The 15034-nt window shown below is 52.3% G+C and overlaps 2 protein-coding genes across 3 annotated transcripts; one reads left to right on the top strand and one right to left on the bottom strand.

Moving 5' to 3' along the window:
- Positions 1-2293: 2293 nt before the first annotated feature.
- ZBTB39 (zinc finger and BTB domain containing 39) lies at positions 2294-10182 on the top strand. 2 transcript variants are annotated; one of them, XM_040233001.1, is made up of 2 exons: positions 2294-2438; positions 3924-10182. In XM_040233001.1, the coding sequence occupies exon 2, from the start codon at positions 3968-3970 to the stop codon at positions 6089-6091; it is 2124 nt and encodes a 707-aa protein (XP_040088935.1). In that variant the 5' UTR covers positions 2294-2438; positions 3924-3967; the 3' UTR covers positions 6092-10182. The 2 variants fall into 2 exon arrangements, with proteins under 2 accessions (XP_040088935.1, XP_040088936.1); XM_040233002.1 differs by lacking the exon at positions 2294-2438 and adding an exon at positions 2653-2872.
- A 2082-nt stretch (positions 10183-12264) lies between these two features.
- On the bottom strand, positions 12265-14391 carry GPR182 (G protein-coupled receptor 182). The gene is made up of 2 exons (XM_040233000.1): positions 14235-14391; positions 12265-13718 (listed from the first exon to the last, which is right to left on the bottom strand). Exon 2 carries the CDS (start codon positions 13700-13702, stop codon positions 12518-12520), a length of 1185 nt encoding a protein of 394 aa, XP_040088934.1. The 5' UTR covers positions 13703-13718; positions 14235-14391; the 3' UTR covers positions 12265-12517.
- Between the last annotated feature and the right edge of the window lie 643 nt (positions 14392-15034).

Raw genomic sequence — 15034 nt, 5'->3', positions numbered from 1 at the left:
AGGGATTGGGAGCAGGAGGAGAAGGGGATGACCGAGGATGAGATGGCTGGATGGCATCACTGACTGGATGGACATGATTCTGAGTGAACTCCGGGAGTTGGTGATGGACAGGGAGGCCTGGCGTGCTGCAATTCATGGAGTCGCAAAGAGTCAGACACAACTGAGCGACTGAACTGAACTAAGGGGGCCATTATCAAAATGCTTCCACAGGGATTGATATCTCAATTGTAATCAATGAGGATGATGGAAAAGAGATTTTTCTTTAAGGCTCTATGCAAATTCTTCACCGCATTGTGTCAACTCCCCTGAATTTACATCATCAAATTAGAAAGGACCTACCAGGAGGCTTTCATGATTCAGGATTTGCTTACAAGAACCTTTAGTCCTGGTTAGGAGTGAGTACAGATGAGGCTATATGATCAGGAATCTCTCCTCAACTCTGGAAATTTTTGCTGAATGTACTGCTAGAGCAATACCTGTCCAACAAAAATCCTTCGACTCTCTAGCCGAAGATGTTTTAGATTTTCTTTTAACTGAACAAATAGGTATCTATGCTATGACCACCACCACCTATCATATCTAAATTAACACTTCTGGGGAGGTTGAATTCAGCTACCTAAGGTTACTGAATAAGCCACTTCAAAAGGTAATCCCTCTAAAGACCCCTCAAAAGGGTCTTTCTTTGACTGGTTTGATTTGGATTCCTTTGGGTCTTGGGGACCATGGCTCTGAAGAGTACTCCAGACATTGGGAAATGTCCAGCTTGTAATCATCATAGTAGTCCCTCTGGTATCCTATATTCTCCTAAAAGCTTTAAATGTGTGTCCTCAGCTGCTAACCACCAAGCCAGTGATCCCTCTAAGACTGGAATGCCAAAAAGGGAATCAAAAGTATGATCGACTGAAAAACCTGTGAGCCTGAAGTCATGAGCTGTGAATACCATAAAGATTCAGCCAAAAAACCTTCATGACCTGTGATCGTCACAGTAAAAGCTATGGGGAGAACTTCAGAGTGATAGCTGGCAATGATGCTCATGCCTTAAGTTTTGAACACATCTCTCAGTGAAACTCAGGCAAAGTTTTGGTTTGATGACACATCTTGGGCAGGAACATCTGGGGAGATTTGGAGGGTAACTGCTGCACTAAAGGGTGGAAGCAGAGAAATGGAGCTCTAGAAAGAGTTGAGAAAGTAGCGGAGGAAAAATAATTTCTCCCTCTACCCTTTGAGGTTCTTGGCTGAGTAAATAATAAAAGACAGCATAACAGGAAAAAAGAAACAGAAGTTTAACAATATGTATACTTCCTATATACATGGGAGATACCCAGGAAAACTAAGACTTTCTTGACATTATTTACCCTTCTCTTCCCGGTTCAGAGACAAATGGACATTTCCCTTGTAAATGGCTCTTACAAAAGGGTAACCTCTGCTCATTTTTCAGAGCTTCTCCGCTGCCTGCTGCTTCTTAAAAATAATCCTTATGCCAAAGAAGCATATGTTGGGGTGTCAAGTTCTGCTCCCCTCCAGGAAGGACAGGCTGCCTGAAACAGGCCTGCGCTGCCAAGGTGCAGTGGGATACTGTGAAATCCTTCATTTGGTGGCGCAGCTGGAAGGAGGGTCCACAATGAACTTTCAGAGGGTGGTCCATCGGGAGCCCAGCCCTCAAGTACTTGTTCTTCATTCTAACAGGCTTTGTTAAGCACCTTTCCTATGAACCAGAAGCCTGTGTGTTGGGGCGGGGGCGGGAGGGAGCAGCGGAGACACAGCCATGTTTAGAACAACAGCCCCTGCCTTCAGGAAGCTCACTGCCTAGCGGAGGAGACAAATAGTTAAAGTGGCAATCTTACAGCTGTCTCTGAAACTACACAAGCAGACGTTCTGAGAGTAAACTTTTGGGACTGTGAGCTGTAGAACAGGGGAGGCGATTTAAGCTTAGCCCTGGGATAACGTTTTTCACTTATCCAGGTACTAGGGCGAGAAGGGAGTGGTCCAGCACTTACAGGATGAGTGCTTCAAAAAAAGCTAGGCTTGGGTGGTGGTGGCGGTGAGGGCTGGAGACGTCCTGGCAAATGCCCGCGGGGGCCCGGTGGCGGCGGCCCCAGGGCCTCGCTGGGGTCAGAAGTGGGGCGGGGGTCCCCGGGTGGCGCAGTGGCTTCGGCCAGCCTTCTTCGCTCCCGGCCCCACCGTGTGGGGGCGCTGCCTCCTCCCTGGCGGCTGGGGGCGCTGCGGCCGAGCGGCGGGGGGCGCTGCCTCCTCCGGGACGGCGGGGGGCGCTGCGGGCCGGGCGGTGGGGGCGGCCCGGGCCGGCGCGGCGAGCGGCGCGGCGGATGGAGAGTCTGGCCGCGGCCGGCGGCGCCGCCTCCTCGTCGGGCCGGGCACGGCGGGCCGGGGCCTTTGTGTGAGGCGGCGGCGGCGATGGTGCTCGGGCCCCGCGGAGCCGGGTAAGCGCGGCCAGGCCGAGGGCTGCCCTGGCCGAGGCCCGACCCTCGTCCCGGCCTTTCTCTCGCTCTCGCTGGGCTCCCTCCCGCCCGCTGCCCTCGGCCGGATCCATCCTCCCCCGCCGCGCGCCGACCCCCGCCGGCCCCGCCGCCGATCCCTTCGACCCCCGACCGGCCCCGCGCCCCGCCGCCACCCCCTCGCCCCCGCCCGAGGTCGTCCTGAGGAATTCCCGGCTGTTTGGGGGAAGGGACCGAGGTGCTCGATGCCCCCTAGATGGAGTGCCCCAGCCGGATCCAACGCCCTTCCTCCCGAATTCGACCCTCCAGAAGGGAGACCGTGGCGCCGCGCGGTTGTTGGGGTCCCTTCTCAGAAGTTCCGAATCCGTTTCCTCCCACTGCCGCTCGGGCTTTCCGGTGCCCCGACCTGCTGACCGTTGGTGTGTGGCCATCAGGGCCCCGGAGATCCTTCGCTGGTACCCAACAAAGCTCAGAGGCTTCCTGGGCCCCAGGAAAAGTTGGGAGTTAGTCCAGTGTCGTGAGGTGGAGCAAGGGGGCTGTGTTGCACAGGGCGAGTCGTGAAGCTGAAGGAGAGGGCAACGAGTTTGGCTTTTTTCTGGTCTGCAGGACTCAGAAAGGGGGGGAAATGGTACTGAGCAAGCCTTCAGGAGTTACCTGTGTAATTGGGTAGCTTCTTATCCCAAACCCTATCCTAAGGCATCAGGTAAATCTCTCAGTTCTGGTCAACATAAGCATAGCTCCTGAAAAGGGTGGGGAAAAAAAGACCTGAAGAGTATTTAGGTAATTCTAAATACCGTAGTTGTGTTCTTCTTTACTTCTCTGGCTTCACCCACAAGCTACAGAGAGTGTGATAGAACACTATCTGAATGGCCCTGGGCTAAGAGGCAGGTAGCTTAGATAGGGAAAGATGGGAACTGAAGAATAAACAAGTGATTTATTTTAAGGCCTGAAAGAACACAGCAGTAAGAGGAAAGGAAAGGGTAAGGCATCTTTTCCCCAGTAGCTAATGGAGCTTGATAATTGTGTTCAAGTATGTTTATGGCATTTGGCCTAGTAAGGGAAGAGAATATACTCAGTGAGATAGAAAGCTTGTATTCAGGAAGAAATTAGGAAATTAATATGAGAAAAGTTTGAACCAGTTGCTCGGGTAATGAACTATAAGAAGGTATCAAGAGAATACTTTGGCTTTAGAGCACTAGCTTCTGTCCAGTCAGGCCTCCAGCTTCTCTTAGAGAAGAGTTTATCAGATTTTTTTCAATATTTTTAGATTTTTTTGTGATCACTCTCTTGGGGGATGTGCAGGGAGAAAGGTTACTGCCCCATCACTTCTGCTGTCATCGTCCCCTCCAGCAGAATGGAGCAAGTGTATGTCCATTCACGCTTGCTCTCTACCTGGGGCTATTGTCCCGCAGAGCTCTTCACCTACAAGGATGTGTTTGGCCATCCACCTTATCCTTTTGCTATCCGCAGATTAACTGTGCTGATAAGGAGGCAACTTCACAGGAGCTGCTAAGATGGGCATGAGGATCAAACTGCAAAGCACCAACCACCCCAACAACCTGCTGAAAGAACTCAACAAGTGCCGGCTCTCGGAGACCATGTGCGATGTCACTATCGTGGTGGGGAGCCGTTCCTTCCCGGCCCACAAAGCCGTGCTGGCCTGCGCGGCTGGCTACTTCCAGAACCTCTTCCTCAACACTGGGCTTGATGCTGCCAGGACCTATGTGGTGGACTTCATCACCCCTGCCAACTTCGAGAAGATTCTAAGCTTTGTCTACACGTCAGAACTCTTCACAGACCTGATCAACGTTGGGGTCATCTACGAGGTAGCAGAGCGTCTGGGTATGGAGGATCTCCTCCGGGCCTGTCACTCCACCTTTCCTGACCTGGAGAGCACTGCTGTGGCCAAGCCCCTGACCAGCACCAGTGAGAACCACTCTGGTACCCCGAGTTGTAGCTCAGCAGAACCCCCCCATCCCCTTGGAGAACTCCGGGGGGCCGGGGAGCACTTTGGTCCTGATAGAAACTTTGCGTTACCTAGTGATGCTGGAGGAAACTATAAAGAGGAGGAGAGAAATGTTACCAGTGACACTAACCAGAGCCTGCAGCCGCTGCCGCCAAAGACAGAAGACCACGATGCCCCTGCTCCGTTTACCTCCGTCCCCAGCGTGGTGACCCAGCCAGTCCTGGGCACTGTCAGCACGGGCATCCAAACCAGCACCAGCTCCTGCCAGCCATACAAAGTCCAGAGCAATGGAGACTTCAGTAAGAACAGCTTCTTCACTCCTGACAGTGCAGTAGACATTACCACTGGGACCAACTCCTGTCTGAGCAACAGCGACCATTCCAAAGACCCAAGCTTTGGACAGATGGATGAGCTCCAACTGGAGGACCTGGGGGATGACGACTTGCAGTTTGAAGACCCCACCGAGGAGATTGGCACAGCTGAGGAGGTGATTGAATTGAGTGACGACAGTGAGGATGAGCTAACTTTTGGAGAGAGTGAAAACCGAGAGAATAAGGCCATGCCCTGCCAGGTATGCAAGAAGGTTCTAGAGCCCAACATTCAGCTGATCCGACAACATGCTCGGGACCATGTGGACCTGCTGACTGGCAACTGCAAGGTCTGTGAGACCCATTTCCAGGACCGGAACTCCCGGGTCACCCATGTTCTCTCCCACATCGGTATTTTCCTCTTCTCCTGCGACATGTGTGAAACTAAGTTCTTTACCCAGTGGCAACTGACCCTCCACCGACGGGATGGAGTATTTGAGAACAACATCATCGTCCACCCCAACGACCCCTTGCCTGGGAAGCTGGGTCTCTTTGCAGGGGCGGTCTCTGCGGAGCTGAAATGTGCTACCTGTGGGAAGGCATTGGCCAAAGATTTCCATGTGGTCCGGGGCCATATCCTTGACCATCTGAACCTGAAGGGCCAGGCCTGCAGCGTCTGTGACCAGCGCCACCTCAACCTCTGCAGCCTCATGTGGCACACACTTTCCCACCTTGGCATCTCTGTCTTCTCTTGCTCTGTGTGTGCAAACAGCTTTGTGGACTGGCATCTCCTGGAGAAGCACATGGCTGTGCACCAAAGCCTGGAAGATGCCCTCTTCCGCTGCCACTTGTGCAGCCAGAGCTTCAAGTCAGAGGCTGCCTATCGCTACCATGTCAGCCAGCACAAGTGCAACAGTGGCCTTGACACACGGTCTGGTTTTGGACTCCAGAACCCAGCTCTCCAGAAGCGGAAGCTGCCGGCAGAGGAGTTCCTGAGTGAGGAACTGGCGCTGCAGGGCCAACCCGGGAACAGCAAGTATAGCTGCAAGGTGTGCGGCAAAAGGTTTGCCCACACGAGTGAGTTCAACTACCACCGGCGGATCCACACGGGTGAGAAGCCGTACCAGTGTAAGGTGTGCCACAAGTTCTTCCGAGGCCGCTCGACCATCAAGTGCCACCTGAAGACGCACTCGGGGGCCCTCATGTACCGCTGCACGGTCTGTGGCCACTACAGCTCTACCCTTAGCCTCATGAGCAAGCACGTCGGGGTGCACAAAGGCAGCCTCCCGCCTGACTTCACCATCGAGCAAACCTTCATGTACATCATCCACTCCAAAGAAGCGGCAAAGGCCCCGGACAGCTGACTGGGTCCGCCGGGGGAGCTCCCGGCGGCGGCCAGGACATCGGTTTTCTAATGCCTGTTGCTCCTGCCCCAGCTGAAGTTACAGTTTTGCCTTGCTAGGAATTCTGTTCCGTCCTGTGTTCAAAGAAGATAAAATACATAGCACATGAACACTGTTTCTGAGAAGCAGCGGCCCTGTCATGTTTACCTCCTTACCCGTTCTTGTCTGTGGAGGGCTGTGTCTTTGATTCTTTGGAGGCTGGTTTTGGGATCTCATCGGGCAGTTGGTGTCAGCTAGATTCCCTTCCCCAGCCTCTTGAGTTTTAGTTTACTGATAGGTTTTATGCTGCTAAGAATCCAACCAACAGCCTCACTGAACAGAGGAGGTGGAGAGAGGTTTTCACTGTGGGTATTACTGCCGGACCTCCAACCGGGACAGCCAGCTAGGAGAGATTTTGGGAATGTGGTCATTCAGAAAAGAAAAGGCAGTTCACCCTTGGGTGCTGGTCCCATCCCTTAGCAGGGCTGTCAGGGGTGAGGGGCCTGCTTGTTCCAGGGCTCTAATCTGCTGATTGGACAGTAAAATCTCTTGGCAGCTAGATCCAAACCGGGGACAGAGCTTTCTGTTTAGGTCTGAAAGCCTTGGGATGAATCCTTGCCAGCCGCAAGAGGTGTCCTGCAGTGCTGCTGAAAGCAGCAGCCTGGGATGGACAGGAAGGGAGATTTCTCTTTTCCCCTCAATTCCAAAGAAATGGGATCTTACGGAGTGGTGGCCCAGGATGTCAGGATTTCCCTGTGGGCAAAAAAGACAGGGAGCCACTCTGATGTAGTCATCAATCATCTGGCCTCCCTCGACCCCGAGTTTCCTGGTGGAAGGGTGGGGATGTCTCTGAAGCAGCAGCCTTGCCTTAATTTGCATCCAGTCTCCCACCTAGAAGTGTTTTTGGCCTATAGTGTAGATGCGAAGACCCCATGAGGTGGAGGGGTGGACTGTGAGCCCTTCAGGATTAAAGGGACCCGAGTAGCTGGATGTACATTCTGTCTGTCCCAGTCAGGTAACTTGTTGTTGACTTTGTGCTAACTGGGCCAGAGTTTTGGCAGCTCACCTTTGACCTGCTGGATTTATCCTGATCTGTCATTGCATGGCCACCAGAGGGCGCTATTGACCAACAGCTGGTTCAAGGCCTCTCCAGGTGACTGGGTAATGGATCTGCCCAGTCGGGGTTGCTGGTTGACTCTGTTTTTAGTTGCCTTTTGAGGGAATCTTGCCCAAAGAAGGCTTGAGGGAGAGAGCCCTCGGAACTCGCATCTCACAAGGTGGCACCTCCAAAACCCATACTACCTCACCTGCTCAGGCGAGCTCTGGGGGTCCCTGGCCCTGCCCCTGCCCCTCCTGGGACTCAGCAGCACCCCGGGCTGTTTTACAAGTAAGTAGTTTTAATTAACTCACAAAGCCTTTTTGGACATTAATATTTATTTATTTTTGTTTTTGTGTACATATTACCCAGCATCTCTGTTGGCTAAGAGACTTCAGGAAAATGAGCTTCTCCCCAGCAAGTAGCCATATTCCAGGGGACAGTCCTGGCCAGATATTTGGGGAACAGGGGCTTGAACTAGGGGAGAACAGGTCAAGCCTTTAAACAAGCAAATGCTTTTCTCTTCAGATAAGTCTCTTGCAGAATAAACCCAGGGAACCCTTTAGGGAATGGATGTAAATTCTAGAAAGTTGAGGCTTGTTAAATCCTTGGACCTTTTATCCCCTTTCCATCCTGTGGTTGAGTAGGTTGGGGACTGGGTTGGGATAAGATCACATGAAGGCCCAGTTTGCATATTTTCTCATTCTTCCTGAAGTTGGGAAGTTATAGTAACACATACAAGTAAACCAAAGCCCTGGCCCTTTTGGACTTGCCCCCAGATCTCCCCCCAGCCCTATCTGATAAAGCCTTGGAGTTTTGTGTGCATAGCTGTCCAGTGAGGTGACCATTACTTGAAGGGACTTGTCAAGTGGCCAGCTTTCACTATCAGAATCCAATGAGTTAAATGTTCCTTTGGGACATTCTTGTTAGAAAGCAGTGCTGAGACTTTTCATCCCTGACTGACTGCTTCCTTTCTTCCCATTAGTCGTTTCAGAAGGAAAGTGTGTAAAAGACCACAGTCAACTATCTTCTCAGCTTTTCAAGCCTGAGTCGTTTCTCCCAGATTGTGGGTGAGGACTGAGTTTTGAATGGCCAGATTTGATGGTAGGGCTACTCCCTAGAAGCCAGCTGGGTAGCTGAGAATGGATCAGTATGCTGGAGAAACCCTTTTCCTTAACAGAGAGTTATCACTGATGCTGGGTAGTCTGTATACTTAACCTGAAACTGTGAAGTTTTCCCTTTTTGCCAGTAAACCAAAAAGCAAATCCTTGAAACTTTATCCCTAACACTAAATAAAAGACTGCACCCCCTGATCCTCCTGAGGCCAAGTGGTTGACCAGGGTGGCTTGGTTGGCTGCAGTCAGACATGTAGCAGGGTCAGTAGCTCATGAGGCTCATTGACCAAACACTCTCCCCCGCGTGTCCCCCATATTCACACCTCAACCCTTCCTGTTCGGAGTCATGTTTGCTTCCTCTGCCACCAGCCACTCTTCTGTACTCTTTTACTTGAAACACTATATTGTGGCAAAGGGCACTCTAGGATACCTGGTGGAAGGTATTAATTTTATTCTGAATTTAAAATATTTTCAATTGTCTGTTCATTGGGTCGTGTTGCCCTCTGCCCTGGAGCCCAGTTTAGCACTGTCTTCTGCTGTATCGTTCCAAGGTTCGTTCTGTTTGATCCTTGAATGTCTCTTCTTTTTCATCCCCCACCTTTTTTTCTTGTTCAGTACTCAGGACTGGCTACATAATTTATAGAGCCCTTTGTTTAAAAACTGTTAAGAATTTTGTGGCAACTAGAGCATTAAAGCAAACGCAAGGCCATTCTCATCTTGTTTCCTAAGGGAAAGGGTGATACTCTAACGTTCTTGTGTTAGTCGCTCAGTCGTTCTGACTCTGCGACCCCATGGACTGTAGCCTGCCAGGCTCCTCTGTCCATGAAATTCTCCAGGCAAGGATACTCGGTTGGGTAGCCATTCCCATCTCAAGGGGATCTTCCCGACCCAGGGATCCAACCCAGGTCTCCTGCATTGCAGGCAGATTCTTTACCATCTGAGCCACCAGGGAAGCCCCTGTTATTCTAATGGCACACTGTAAACAGCTGCTTGTGGCCAGAGGAAGGGATCAGTATTGTGGCACTCCTCTGCCCATCCATGACTCACTGATGCTATGGGACCTGCCGGGAAGCTCTGCTGTACCCTGGTGTTTGGTCCTAAAGTTTCAGACTCCATGGAGTCTCTAGTTCATGGCTAGTTGGGAAGAAAGGAGGTGGGGATGGGAGTCAAGAAGTAGGTAAAAATTCTTTTTGACATTTTTCTAGTCTATGAGTACCCTTTTGTCTCTAGGAAACCTCTGAGTTTAATGACCTTCTCCCCAGTCAGGTTTTGCTGCTGGTGAATATTCCTCTTCTGACCACCTGCTGTGCCCTATCACCCTCCGACCCCCAGACTATTCAACTTTGGAAGTGAATTTACACTTCTTCATATACGGACATGGTTTTGTTGGCATGAAAGTGGACTGTGTGCAGAAATCTGCCCATCTGGGAATCCTCGTGTGTCCTTTCCCCTAAATCCTGCACTGAATGAACCAGGAAGCAGGGCACACAGCGTTTGTTTCAATGTGCTTACTCATGGTAAACTTCATATCAGAACGAAAATGAAACTTTTACTTTGGATGTTTTCTTTAACACCCTTCCCCTGTCCAGTCCACCTCCCCTCCCACCTCTACTAGCTACGTCTCTTATGAAACTGAGAAGAGTTGTTGACATTTAACTCCTTCCGTTAAATTAATAAGTACTGACCTCCTAATATTTAAGTGTTTACTATCTATTGCTGTAAAGTTTTGTATATTTTGTAAACTTCTTTTCTCAAATAGTAGATGTCTAAAATCGTTGTACATCTGATTCTTTTATATTCCATTGTTCAGCACAAAGTGTGGTTTTTATTTAGAATAAAAAAAAAGGAAATTTGAAATGGTAGTTCTTTTCCTATTTACTGTGGTCTGCTCATCCCTCACAGTTCAGAGTATCTGGGCCATCACCCTCCCAGTAGCAATATTCTGCTCAGCGGATGCCAGAGTTCTTTCAGGTAGCACATTTCCTTTCCTGTAGCTGGAATTCCCCAGGGTTGACTTGATCTGTTTTTAGTGGAAAATTAACTCAATGACCCAACCTTTTCAGAGGGACCATCTCTAAGGGGAATCTTTTATTGGCCCAGAGAGAGCAGTGGGACTCTACTAATGTCTGGTTGGACCAGAGGGTTGGTCACAAATTGTCTTGCTGGTGCCATTCAACATGACATGGTGTATCGGAATGGAGAGAGGCAGATTCAGAGAGGGGGCAGAGGTTTGGCCTAATTTCGTGAGGTTGGTAACCAATATTCCCCTACAGAGAGGAGACAGACCTGGAGTTAGGATGTGACATGGTCCCCTTGGTCTCAGGGCACATGGATTTGACCTGGCGCCCATCAGTGCTCAGCAAACACAGAGCCGGGGGCCTTGTTGCCATCAGCCCCTTGCTTGCTTCTCAGGCCCTAAGGAAGTACCTGTGCTATCAGAGTGATCACTGGTTGCCGAGGTGGAGTCTGTGAGAAAAGAAGATGTTGGGAAAGTGGCCTCAGGTAACCGAGAGTGTAACAGATGTTGATCTGGGTTTCCTTGAGGGAACTTCTGGAGGCTGATTTGGGGGCGGCAGTGACAAGGGCTTTGGATCTGGGCTGGGTTTTTATGTGGGCACAGGGGAGGAAAGTCTTTATAACACACTCTCTGCATTGTTAGGTTCCTGGACTCCCCTAGTTGAAAAAGGCTTCAGCTCTGTGCTACTGAGCAGCGGTTTGTAGCATGAAGACCCTTTATATAAAAAGACCCTTTTTCAGGTTTGGGTCCAGTGAGCAGAGGGAGTTAAATGGACTTCCCTTGGTGCTCCTGACAAATTCATACAGTTCTGGAGCACATGTTTAATGCATCTGGTGAATCTGTTTAATGCATCTCAGATTTCCAAGAGCAGAGGGGGAGGCCCTCCAGGTCAGTGAGTAGCTATTCCAAATTAAACATTCCAGACATAACTGAGCACTTGAGCAGGACAGAAGGTCTCAGTGATTGTGTCCACAAGCCCCTCAATTCTCCACCAGCAGGATGCAGAGGTGGAGGGCTCAGGACTGGTGGGCTGGGGCCTGCTCTGAGGCTTTACTTCAGTCAGAGCATATCGTGGACAAGGTCCTAGTTTCCCAAACTGGTATATAGAACCCTTTCCAGAAGACCTCCATGTTCGAAGAGGACTTCTGTTCCTGTCTATAGGCCAACTGTGAATAGAAGTTGCTGGACAGGAAAATTATGAGAAGACTTGGCCAGGAAGAAAGAAGTCTGAGGGTGAAAACTGACTTAGGAGACACCAGGCCTCTGCCCTGTGACAGAATGGAGGATTTCCACTTCCCACCCTCTGCAGGGGCAAGACTGAGGGGCAGAGCACCCGTGAGTGCTGCTGCTGCCCATCCTGAAGTCTGCTCCCAGAATGGTTGTCCCTTGCTTGCTATTTTCCTGGGATCCAGAGAGAAATGGAGGGACTGGGGGCAGAAGTCTGGAAACGTGCTAGACCCAGAGCTGGGGGCTGAGGGGCTATGAGCAGCATGGACTTAGGGACAGCTCCTCTGCTTGTGGGGGGAGGGGATCCGGATGGACAAGGAGGAGAGTGTCAGCAAGCCCTTTCCTGAATGGTGGGGGAGGAGAGTCCTCCTAGCGGCCCAGCTGCAGGGTGCCTGTTTCAGACCTCGGCCTCACCCGCCTCTGCTGTCCCCACCCACTCCATTTATCATCGCATTGAGGATGCATTGCTGGGAAACAGCCTGCTGAGGCCTCCTGGCTCCTTGGCCTCTGGCCTCTTGTCCCTGCAGCCTGCATGATGTGCTGGGAGGTCAACAAGCGCAAACACAAAAGGAAAGTTGTGTGCGGTTCCTGTGGAGCTCACTCTTTCCGGCCGGGGTGGTTTTTGCTGAGCATCTCTTTGGCCTCAGCTCCATTCCCAATCCCATCTTGCAGTGCAGGCTTGTTCAGAGATTCAGAGTCGTGTCTCTCTCTATTCTTTATTTCACCTTTTCCCCTGCATCTCTCCCTTCGGCACAGGGAAGGTTTCAAATAATACAACGCCAAGGATCTGCTCTCTTCCCCCGCCTGCCTCCCTCCCCATCCCCACCTCAATATTTGAAGACATACTCAATATTGGCCATGAGCGCTCTGACCCGCTCCCATGCCCCCCACCCCCAGATCTCTCACCTACTTCCAGCTGTCTACATCACTGGTGGAGGACACTGGACACCTCCTTAGCTGGCTACAAGAGACTGGGGAGTGGAGGTGGGTGGGGTGTTTGCTGCCTGGAAGTTCAGGCTTGGGTGGTGGTGGGGGCCGGCTGCAGGGGGCTGGATGCCCTCCTTGGTGATGATGATGGAATGCTGGGTGGAGGAGGAGGAGGAGGAGGAGGAGGCATGTCTGCCCTCCCTGGCCTGGACCTTGGGAAGGTAATGGACCACGGCGTTGAGGAGCCGGCCCCGGAAGCTCGGGCTGAGGAAGTTATAAAGGATGGGGTTGACAACACAGTGGAGCATGGAGAAGCAGTCAATGATGTCGTAGAAGAAGTAGAGCAGGTGGGCCAGGTAGCAGTGGAGGGAGATGTGGGTGCCGTGGAGTGTGAGCAGCAGCAGGGTCACGTGGTAGGGCAGCCAGCAGATGACAAAGACGGCTATGTAGGCGCACACCAGCAGGCAGTGGCGCCGGCCCTCGGGCTGTCCTGTCTGCCGGAGCCGGCGGGCTGTCAGCACGTTGAAGACGGCGATGAGGGGCAAGGGCAGCAGGAAGCCCAGGACGGTGGTGGACAGGGCCACCACCACGGCCCACGTGCTGTATGTTTCAAAAGGCGCCATGAAGAGGCACATGGGCTCAAAGCTGTCCACCAGCCGGATGTGGACCACCTCGGGCAGCGGGATGAGGGCCGAGAGGACCCAGACCCCGGCACACACGGCCCGGCGCCCTCGGTGCTGGTGGCGCTGCCAGGAGGGAGAGGCATTGGTGAGGGTGACGTAGCGGTCCACGCTGAGGCACACCAGGAAGAAGATGCTGCTGTACATGTTGGCGTAGTAGAAATAGTGGGTGAAGCGGCAGGAGAAGCTGCCCCAGAGCCAGGTGTAGTCCAGCGTGGCCTCCAGCATCCACACGGGCAGAGACAGGATGATGCCCAGGTCGGCGATGGCCATATTGAGTACGTAGAGACGCAGCAGCCCCGCGCGGGCCGAGCCCCGCCAGTTGACGCAGATCACCAGGAGGTTCTCCACCAGCCCGACCACGAAGATGGCCAGGTAGAGCACGAAGAGGGCTACGCGCTTGGTGTTCTCGTTGAGCTCCACGTGGCACTCGGGCAGGGTGTGGTTGAAGAAGTGGAGCAGCTCCGTCCAGTTGTAGATCTCTCCCGCGTCCCTGGTGGGCACCACGCTGGGCCCCGAGGTGGCCGACATGAGGACTGGCAAGTGCCTAATGGGGAGAGGGAGGGCTGGAGGAGCAAGGGAGCCTCGAAGGCAGCCTCATGTCCCCAAGGTCACAGGCCATGGGGGCCAGGAGGTTTTGGGGAAAGATCCTGAGTCTGAAGAGGAAGAAAGGGAAGTGTAACATTCGAACCATAAATAAATAGCACACAACTCACTGCCGGCTTTGGCCCACAAAAAGAAATATTCTGTTAAGGGGTCTCCGTGGTGGGAGAAGCCAGAGCCCAACCGCTTTCTTCCCGGCGACCAGTCCCCCCAGGTGGGTTCCATCTCCACTTCTCTCCTGGAGCTTCACTGCTTGGCCCTTTTGTGCAGGCCTTCCTTAGGGGCTCCTGCTTTGTCTCACTATTTGGGCCTTGCGTGTGGGACACACACACACACACACACACACATACCCACACACACACTCCTCTGCTTCATCCCTGGGGACATCTGTGGATCATGCAGGAAAACCAATCACCTCCAGACCCCACGCCCTGCTTCCCTGAGAGAGGGCGACCCTCACCTGAGCTTCCCTGTCGAGAGCACCTCCGGTTGGGGAGGGCCGGTGGGTCTGGAGCGTTGGGGAGCGGCAGGGAGGCTGAAGGGACTGTGGCTGTGGAGCTGGCTCTGCTGCAGGCTTCAGGGCCGCCCTTCTCATCCGGGAAGCAGTATCACTGGCTGAGGCTCTGTGGGAGAGGGTCGGGGTTTTTCCTGCCTTCTCCCAATCCAGTTAGAGGGGAAGTCACAGCAAAAGTTCCAGTGTGGCGGTGACAGGGAGGAGTCAGGCTGCAAACATTAAAATCCAGACTCCTGTGGCTGGGTGAACCTACCTCTTTAAGCCTTAGTGCTGTCCTCTGCAAAATGGGGCAACAATCATATCTCCTAATAAGGGTGCTTGTGAGAATTAAATGAGCCATCAAAGTGACATGCTAAAGCTTTATATATGTATATGTTTTCCACTGATAAACTGGATTGGAATCCCACTCTCTCCTGTCTGTCTTGACTCCTACTGAAATAGAACTGGATGGGGGTAGGAAAATAAGTCTGAAAATTATTCAGATATAATCACTCTGGCCCTTCTGCTGAATGGCCACCCTGCCATTCCTCCAGCCTTCATTCTGTGATCTGAGGTGAGACTCTGGAGAGAGAGATAAGACTGAATGGGGAGGGGACTGTGCTGAGCTTCAGGGAGACTCCTGGATGGGGAGGGGGAGGTGAACAGCATTCTCCAGCCTCCAAGGTCCATACTGCTCCAGCCAAGGCTTTTTCTCCCTCCAAGCCGAGGGGAAGGCTCGGAGCCCCGGATGTGTGTTCTTGGTGAGC

The sequence above is a fragment of the Oryx dammah genome, unplaced genomic scaffold (assembly GCF_014754425.2).
Source record: "Oryx dammah isolate SB20612 unplaced genomic scaffold, SCBI_Odam_1.1 HiC_scaffold_29, whole genome shotgun sequence".
In the NCBI taxonomy this organism is placed as follows: domain Eukaryota; kingdom Metazoa; phylum Chordata; class Mammalia; order Artiodactyla; family Bovidae; genus Oryx; species Oryx dammah.
Note: the sequence above shows the minus strand (reverse complement) of the source record. Positions and strands in the feature narration are given on the sequence as shown.